A 10,023-nucleotide genomic window follows, 5' to 3' on the forward strand; every position below is an offset into this window, starting at 1 on the left:
TACGGCAAAAATAGACAACAAGAAAAATAAAGAACACACAGATTTACGTGGAAAATCCTTGACGGGTAAAAAACCACGGGCAGAGGGAGAGAAAATTCACTATCAAAAAGGTGGAATACAATGACGACACACAATCTTTGTGTTTTACAACTCTCATTGGAAACCCTAGCAATAATAAGCTTTTATAATAAGGAGCAATTCATATCAGCCGTAGATCTGTCATAATTTGATTTAATCCATATCAGCCTTAGATCTGTCATAATTTGATTTTCACCATAGATCAGATCACACGGTATTCGGGTCACCAATATCTAACAATCTCCACCTTGACGCGAATTCCAAAAGCAAAGAGTAACTCAACATAACACGTCTTCAAAAGAATATTCTCCACCTCTTCCACAAAAGCCCTCATGGGCAAAGCTCAGCAATGAACACCAACCAAGTCCAAGCAATGCTTAAACTTGGCTATAGGGAGTGACTTAGTCATCATATCGGCAGGATTATCATGAGTACTAATTTTGCTCACAACAATATCACCACGAGCAATAACATCACGTACAAAGTGATACCTCACATCGATGTGCTTTGTCCTTTCATGAAACATCTGATCCTTCGTGAGAAAAATAGCACTCTGACTATCACAAAAAACTGTAGTAATCTGTAAATCTTCACTAAGCTCACTAAACAATCCCTTCAACCAAATAGCTTCCTTACAAGCTTCTGTAATAGCCATATATTCAGCCTCTGTAGTGGACAACGCAACTGTATTCTGTAAAGTAGCTTTCCAACTAATAGCACAACCACCAACAGTGAACACGTACCCCGTAAGTGATCTTCTTTTATCAAGGTCACCTGCAAAATCAGAATCAACATATCCAATAACACCATCTCTATTTCTCCCAAAATGCAAACAAACATCAGAAGTCCCTCGTAAATATCTGAAAATCCACTGAACTGCCTTCCAATGATCTTGGACGTGAACAAACCATAGCATACATGAGAGATCCCACTGCACTAGAATATGGAACCCGTGACATATAATCAACTTCATCATCTGACTGCGGACATAAATCAACTGAAAGTTTAAAATGAGCAGCTAACGGAGTACTAACAGGCTTGGCAGTATGCATGTTAAACCGATTAAGCACTTTCTCAATATACCCTTTCTGACTTAGATATAATTTACCTGCCTTTCTGTCTCTCAGAATCTCCATCCCAAGTATCTTCTTTGCAGCTCCCAAATCTTTCATCTCGAAATCTTTACTTAGTTGTGCTTTGACCTTTCTTATCTCTCCCTTATTATTGGCCGCAATCAACATATCATCAACATATAAGAGCAGATAAACCAACGACCCATCATCAGTCTTCTTAATATAAACACAACTGTCATAGCTGCTTCTTCTGAAATCATGAGTAGTCATAAATGAATCAAACCTTTTGTACCATTGTCTAGGTGACTGCTTCAGACCATAAAGAGACTTTTTCAGCAAGCATACATAGTCCTCTTTTCCTGAGACTGCAAAACCTTCTGGTTGCTGCATATAGATATCTTCCTCAAGTTCCCCATGTAAAAATGCTGTCTTCACATCCAACTGCTCCAACTCAAAGTCATGCATCGCCACAATACCAAGCAAGGCTCGAATCGAACTATGCTTTACAACTGGGGAAAACACATCTGTGAAGTCTACTCCTGGAACCTGACTGAAGCCTTTAGCAACTAATCTTGCCTTGTATCTGGCTTCTTCAACTCCCGGTATTCCTTCTTTTCTTTTAAATACCCACTTGCAGCGAACAACTTTCTTACCCTTAGGTAATTTCACCAGGTCCCATGTGTTGTTCTTACCAAGTGACTCCATCTCTTCTTGCATAGCAATCATCCACTTACCAGAATTATCGCAGCTAATTGCCTCTGAATATGTCTCAGGTTCTTCACCGGAATCAATCTCCTCAGCCACGTTTAAGGCATAAGCGACCAAATCAGCCTCTGCATATCTCTGTGGGCGTCTAATCTCTCTCCGAGGCCTATCTTTCGCAATGGAATATTGTAAAGGTGCTTGTGATGAGTCAGCACCATCCACAGAATCTGAAATAGGCTCCGGAGTAGTCTCTATAGATCTCGGCTCAATCTCAATCTCCACCTGTGTGCTTGTCTTCTGCTTATCTCCCTCAGAAGGAGTTTTAGATGGAGACCCTTGAAGCATGCTAGTTTCATCAAAAATAACATCTCTACTGATGACGACTTTCCCAGTCTCTGGACACCAAAGTTTGTATCCCTTCACTCCTTGTCTAAAGCCTATAAATATGCACTTCACCGAACGAGGCTCCAACTTCCCATTATCAACATGAGCATATGCAGGACATCCAAAAATTCTCAAATTAGAATAACTAGAAGGAGTACCAGACCATATTTCTTGTGGAGTTTTCTTTTCAATAGCAGTCGATGGAGAGCGATTGACAAGATAACAGGCATATGCAGCGGCTTCGGCCCAAAAAGACTTCGGTAACTCAGCATTAAGGAGCATACAACGCACCTTCTCCATCAAAGTCCTATTCATCCTTTCTGCTACACCATTTTGTTGAGGATTATGCCGAACTGTATGATGTCTCACAATACCTTCAGATCTGCATAAGACATTAAACTCATCAGAACAAAACTCCAAACCATTATCAGTTCGGAGATGCTTCACTTGTCTCCCTGTCTGCTTCTCAATCATGATCTTCCACTCCTTGAAGGTAGAAAAAACATCACTCTTCTGTTTCAAAAAGAATGCCCAAACCTTCCTGGAGAAATCATCAATAATAGTCAACATGTAAAGCGCACCACCTTTAGATGGTACTCTAGAAGGCCCCCACAAATCAGAGTGAATGTAGTCTAGCGTACCCTTTGTGTTATGAATGCCAGTTGAGAACTTAACTCTTTTTTGCTTGCCAAAAACACAGTGCTCGCAGAACTTCAGCTTCGTAATACTTTGACCATCAAGAAGTCCTCTCTTGCTCAATTCGACCATGTCATTCTCACTCATATGACCCAAACGCATATGCCAAAGTCTAGTAACATCAAAATCAGACATAGACGAACTAGCGACGGCAACATCACCAATAACAGTGGATCCCTGCAGAACATATAAACTGGCGGTTTTCCTCAGCCCTTTCATCACAACAAGAGACCCTTTACTGACTTTCACGACTCCACCTTCACCAGTGTACTTGTACCCTTTAGAATCAAGAGTACTTAAAGAGATCAGATTTCTCTTCATGTCAGGGACGTGCCTCACATCACCAAGTGTCCGAATAGCGCCATCAAACATCTTAATTCTGACCGTACCAATACCAGCAATTCTGCAAGATGCATTATTGCCCATCAACACAGCACCTCTCGAAACCGTTTCATATGATGAAAACCAATCCCGATTGGGACACATATGAAACGTGCAACCAGAATCAAGAATCCATTCTTCACTTTGCTTCGAATCAACATCAGATGCAACGAGGAGTTCACCATCACTGTAATTTTCAGCAACATCAGCTTCACCGGACTTCTCTGGTTGTTTTACCTTCTGATTTTCATCAGATCTTTTATTTTTATTCTGCAGCTTGTAACATTCTGATTTGATGTGACCCTTCTTCTTGCAGTAATTACAAATTTTATCTCTATTTCTGGATTTTGATCTGCTCCTCATATTACCACCAGAACTTCTCTCTTGGGTCCTACTTCGAATAATAAGACCCTCACCCTGTGCCTCAGATCCTCCGACAAGCTGTTTCATCTTCTCTTTAGAAAATAATGAATCATAAACTTCATCCAAAGTAAGAGTATCACGACTATATAAAATTGTATCTCTGAAAGTTGTATATGACGAGGGTAACGAACACAATAAAATCAATGCTAAATCTTCATTGTCATATTTTACCTCCAAAGCCTCTAGATCAGAGACGATTTCCTTAAACACAGTCAAATGATCTCTTAACGACGTACCTTCCACCATGCGATGAGAATACAAACGTTGTTTCAGACCCAATTTGCTCGTAAGACTTTTTGTCATGCACAATTGCTCCAGTTTCAACCACAACGCAGCAGCGGATTTCTCTTTCAAAACATCCTGCAAAATCTCATTCGATAGATGAAGGTAAATCTGAGATAGGGCTTTTCGATCCTTACGTTCCTTTTCCTCCTTTGTCCATGTCGAGGGCATCTTGTCAAATCCTAACAGCGCATCGTCCAAGTCCATATGCGCCAGCACCGCTCGCATCTTAACCTGCCACAACGTAAATCTGGTGTTGCGATCCAAAAGCGGAATATCATACTTCATGGTTGTCGTTGCCATTAATCCCGATTGAAAAACCACAAAATCAAAACGAACTTCGCTCTGATACCACTTGTTACGAGATTACGGCAAAAATAGACAACAAGAAAAATAAAGAACACACAGATTTACGTGGAAAACCCTTGACGGGTAAAAAACCACGGGCAGAGGAGAGAAAATTCACTATCAAAAAGGTGGAATACAATGACGGCACACAATCTTTGTGTTTTACAACTCTCATTGGAAACCCTAGCAATAATAAGCTTTTATAATAAGGAGCAATTCATATCAGCCGTAGATCTGTCATAATTTGATTTAATCCATATCAGCCTTAGATCTGTCATAATTTGATTTTCACCATAGATCAGATCACACGGTATTCGGGTCACCAATATCTAACAAAAAGTAAACAACCACATTTATTAAAACGATTAGTTTTATTAAAAATAATAATAAAAATTTTAATATTTTAAAATATATTTATTTAATATGATATAATTTTAAAATGATTAAGTGGACGGTGAGACCCATAAATAATGAATATTAATGTTAAAAGAAATATGGGCGAAAGAAATGTTATAACGAGTATGTGACAGTGAATCTCATATTTTTTAATGAGATAGAAAGTATTATAATGGGAGTGGATTGTGGATGCTTTAATAAATTATACATATTAATCATAATTTTATATTATTTAATTAAAATATTTATTCCTCTTAAATATAAATAATTTATAATTATATCAATATTTTACGGAGGGTAAACACACACCCAGTGGCGAGTACCCGACATTGTGCTCGTGTACCAATGACACCCCTTTTGTGGGGCCCACCCTCCATTGTCTTGGGAAGTCCCTTCACTCCACGCTGATCATCTGCAAGTGTACTTGCAACCGAAAGCTATCGAATTCCACTCAGCGTCCCTCGATGGCTCTCGTTTTTTGAAACGAGGGTATAAAAAAATTCTCGTCTTCTCCGCCTCGATCGATCGGTCGATCGGCTCCTTTCAGATCTGAACCCTTCCTTAACCCCCTCTTCTTCGTCGCCTTCGAGCGGCGGCTTCTCCTCCGTGATTTGGATCTCCGATCCGCCGGAATTGGCCATGGAGGACGGCTTCTCGTCTGACGAGGACACGGATGTGAGCGACTCGGAGGTGGAGGACTACGAGGAGGAGAGGTACACGGCGCTGAGGACCGGGAACCACCGGATCCGCAATCCCGACGGCACCTTCCGGTGCCCCTTCTGCGCCAGCAAGAAGAAGCAGGACTACCAGTTCAAGGACCTCCTCCAGCACGCCACCGGCATCGGCGCCTCCAACTCCCGCAAGGGCTCGCTCAAGGCCGACCACCGCGCCTTCGCCCGCTTCCTCCAGCGCGACCTCGCCCCCTCCATTGCCCTCCGCCCGGAGGATCTCAAAGCCGCGGTCGTCGCCGCCGCTGTCCCCTCCGCCCCTCGCTCTCCCTCTCCCTCTCCCTTGTCCTCCCCTGCCGCCGCCGCTGCCGCCGACTCGGAGGCTCCCCCTGAAGAGGAGCTGTTCGTATGGCCTTGGATGGCTATCCTTGTCAATGCCGATCCATCCGACGCAGAGGCGGAAGGTAACTCACTCGCTGACCAGCTCTCGGACTTCCATCCCACCGACACCGTCTGCTTGCACTTGGAGGATGAGAAAGGAGGAAGATCTACCGGCGCGACCGTGATTGTTAAGTTCCAGCACAGCTGGGGCGGGTTTGAGAATGCCATGTATTTTGAGAAACACTTTAAGGCCAACCGACGTGGTAGGAAAGAATGGATTGAGCTGCAGGGTGACGACGTCTCCAGCACATTGCATGGATGGATAGCCCTCTCTGATGACTACAACGAAGACAGCGGCATTGGTCGGTACCTGAGGAAACATGGCGAACTAAAGACCATAATGCAGGTCGCTAAAGAGGAGAACAAGGAGAATGGTAAGCTTGTCGCCAATCTAGCATACCAAATCGATGTTAAAAATCAGCACTTGCATGACTTGGAGGTGAGGCGCAACAAAACTAATCTCGGCATCCACCAACTGATGTATGAGAAAGACAAGCTTCATCAAGCTTATAATGATGGTATGCTCATCTTACCTTGCTAAATCTATTACTTTTATCAAGTCATATTAGTTCAAAATATTGTCACTGCATATATGGGATTCATGACCATAACTTTGTCATAGATACAAATGTGGTGTTTGGTATTGCTTTGAAATATACAAGTTATATTTGCTCTTGAAAATCATGGTAGGGCTAGATTAACTTTATTGTCTTGTTGCTTTCTTTAAGGCAGATGTGCATTTAATATATCATAAACTTGAAACCTTGGAAATCTTAATGCCAGAATATATTTGTGCAGGTTGCTTCCCTTCATGAGATGTTAGTATCAGTCAAATTAGATTTATTTTCAATGTAATATGTCATTTGTTAGTACATAATATTTGGCAGCTGAGGAATTAAACTGTGGTAATTTAAACTGACTTTGCATTGGTTGTGAATACCTTATTGTTATCTTTGAGCAATATTTGTGTCATTCTTCATTCAATACTTAAAGCATTCTCGAATTTCTCTCTGATAATTATATTTTGCCATCTTCTGATTGGAAGTCACTCTCAATTCTTCTTTTTTCAGAAATGAGAAACTTACAGCGCACTGCAAGAGATACTACTCGCAAGATTTTTGAGGAGAATGAAAAGCTGAAGGCAGAGTTGGACTTGAAGAGAAAGGAAGTTGAATCACGGTCCAAAGAACTGGATAATATGGAAGCACAAAATGAGGATGATAGAAAGAAACTTGATGATGATAAGCAAAAGGTACAATATTTTATGTTTAGTGCATTATATCATCATTTTTCTGCATTATATAGGACTACTTTTCCAGTTTTCTTACTAATAATATGTTAATTGATTTCTAGATCATTGAGTAATTAGGATAATCACTCTTAAACTGTTCAAAAATTCTTCTCCATTGTAAGATATATCTATTGTCCAAAGTTGTGTTTGCACCTGCATGGTTCTTAAATTATTGCTTACTGTCTTCCACATTAGTGTCGGTTATCTGCTAGTAAGCTATCAAAATCTTGTCATACATTTCATTAAGCTTAGTCATCCTGGAAGTTATAATCTTAGACAAGTGTTTTTGGTTTAATGGATAGGCTGTGCAACCTCAAATATTGGTCTTTGTAATGCCCGTTTTTAGCAGCTAATATTCATGATGTATTATATTTGCTGAAGAACCATACTTTTTGTTTGGGCTATAATTTAAATGTTATTTGGTTCTGGGAATAATAATATTTGGACTTGTTGCCATACTTTTTTCTTACTGTTCACCATCAACATTAAATTTAAGTTATGTTTTTCCAACTATTTGAGATTGGCTAGATGAAATCCCCTTCCATTGAGTGCTATACAAATCTATATCACTAACGATATTAAAATTAATTTTCTTAATTATATTGACTGATCTTTTCTTTAGTCTCCCCTCTACCCTCACATATTCTGCTCAAATAGATTGAATTCTTCCAACTATTTATTTGGCAAAAATCTTTTGTGCCACTTGCTCCCATATGGATGTGTATTGTACTTCTACTTTTGTGTCGCTGCAGATTTTTCAACCTGAGGATGTATTGTATTTTTGCATACAAATTTGATTACTCCAGTAGGATGAAATCCCACAATATTATCTTATTGATTCTGCTTTGATTGTTGATTACTATTATAATGGCAGGTTGAAGTAGCATCAATGCTTCAAAAAGAAACAGAGGAAGATGTCTTGAGACTCATAGATGAGCAGAAGGTGATAGTTATTGTGTGTTTATATAACTTTCGTGTTTGTTCTTCTACCATAATCTTACATTTGGTTAATTTCCATCATTGGGATTCATTCAGAAGGAAAAAGAAGCTGCTCTTGCAAGAGTTCTTCAATTAGAGAAGGAAATTGATCATAAACAACAACTGGAGTTAGAAATAGAAACCTTGCAATGGAACTTAAAAATTTTGAACCAAATGGAAGGGGAAGATGCTGCAGATATACAGGAAATGGAACAAAAGTTGGAAAGAGAAAGAGAAGAATTGGAATCCTTGAATAATGCTCTCATAAAGAAAGAACGAGAAAGTAATGACGAGTTGCAGGCTGCTCGGAAAGAGTTGCTTACGGTCCGCCTTCTTAAATTCAGATGCACTCATACTTCATGTTTTTAATCTACTTGTTGCTTGTTTAGCATCATTATATATAGCTACAAAGTATCCATCTTTGAATTGCTCTAACTGTTTGAGTGGCTGGTTAGGGTTTGGAGGATTTACTTACTGGCCGTACATTGATTGGGATCAAAAGAATGGGTGAACTTGATGAGAAGGCCTTTCAGAATGTTGCCAGGAAAAAATTCAAGTCCGATGAGGCTGACATCAAAGCTGCTGAATTATGTTCTAGCTGGCAAGAAGAACTGAAGAATCCATCATGGCATCCATTTAAAGTAGTTGTCAGGAATGGGAAGGAAGAAGTATGTATACTTTACTACGACTTTTTTTTTCTGCCAATCATTTTGAAATTCTAGATTTCTTTTAACTCTGGAACTGGCGCATCAGTTTGCCATTTTGGTTTTAAAATATCGAAAATATTAACATTTTGTGTTATGACTTGTTTTACTTGTCTGCCTTCATGCTATCCTCTTGCCTCTGAATTGGGACAATTGATTGCTGATACATAGACCTTGCGTCCTACAGGAAAACCTCGTCGAGGATGACCCAAAGCTAAAAAAACTATGGATCGAGTACGGAGACGATGTATGCAATGCAGTGAAAACAGCTCTACTAGAACTGAACGTATATAACCCCAGCGGACGATACGTGGTACCAGAGCTCTGGAACTTCAAGGAAGGACGAAAGGCATCGATGAAGGAGATAGTGCAGTACATTATAAAAAACTGGAAGTCTTCTAAGCGTAAAAGATGAGGAGACCAAGTGTTGACTAAGGTTATCATATTTCTAACATAAGTCAGATCAATTAGCCAAGTCAAACTCTTCAGAAATCATCTCTGGTCCTCTGTGTGATGCTTCTAATAAGAGATGTTTGTACTTTCTGGATGCCTCTAGAAAATGATCTCTCATCGACTATAAAACTTATTGTAACTTATCTCTCCCTAGCTTTGCAGGCCTCTCTTTTGTGTGTTCCAATCCAAGGTAATTCCTTTTGGACACTGCAAGCTGTAAATCTTCAATCCTATTTGATGTACCAGATCCTTTGTAATGTGTTTCTTTTCCCTTCTTTCTGTTTCTAGTTTCTGGATATCGCTAACCAGCGTATGCTGACATTTTTGTACTATTTGCTAATGAATTGTTGAGATGATTTGGCAGGACTCAGCACGCTCATCGATGCAGGTGCCAAGCTTCGGAGGAAGTGAAGGCTGTCGTCTTCTCAGCAGCACTGCCTTCCCATGTTGACTGGTCAGATTTAATTTACTTCTTTTTTTTTTCTTTCAATTCCAGCTAGAAATTTGAATTCAAAATTTCGAAAAGGTTTTCAGTAGGCTCTTCTTTTCATTGGAGCAGTATCATGTTTTATACTGTTTAAAATGATTGTTCAAATTTTTTTTTTGAGTTTAGTTTGATTCGTCTAGATGTTATTGAACTCGTATTTCAAAAAGCTTATTTATTTGTATGTTTATTTGAAATTTTTATATTTTAAATTTGTTTGATTAGTTAATGGGTTTAA

At 39.6% G+C, this 10,023-nt stretch overlaps 1 protein-coding gene across 1 annotated transcript in view; it reads left to right on the plus strand.

Annotated features, from left to right (window-relative positions):
• The window catches only part of LOC141831118 (factor of DNA methylation 1-like), a 14,200-nt gene extending 4,624 nt beyond the window's left edge, over nt 1-9,576 (plus strand). The window contains exons 2-7 of the mRNA XM_074718546.1: nt 5,722-6,393; nt 6,946-7,127; nt 8,041-8,109; nt 8,202-8,468; nt 8,600-8,812; nt 9,036-9,576. Of these exons, the coding sequence (XP_074574647.1) occupies nt 5,722-6,393; nt 6,946-7,127; nt 8,041-8,109; nt 8,202-8,468; nt 8,600-8,812; nt 9,036-9,263 (1,631 nt within the window). The 3' untranslated portion in view covers nt 9,264-9,576. The remainder of the gene's footprint in view (nt 1-5,721; nt 6,394-6,945; nt 7,128-8,040; nt 8,110-8,201; nt 8,469-8,599; nt 8,813-9,035) is intronic.
• Nucleotides 9,577-10,023: the final 447 nt, after the last annotated feature.

Source organism: Curcuma longa, chromosome 6 (genome assembly GCF_044706935.1).
Source record: "Curcuma longa cultivar G26 ecotype Majalengka, Jawa Barat chromosome 6, ITB_CL_G26_1.1, whole genome shotgun sequence".
In the NCBI taxonomy this organism is placed as follows: domain Eukaryota; kingdom Viridiplantae; phylum Streptophyta; class Magnoliopsida; order Zingiberales; family Zingiberaceae; genus Curcuma; species Curcuma longa.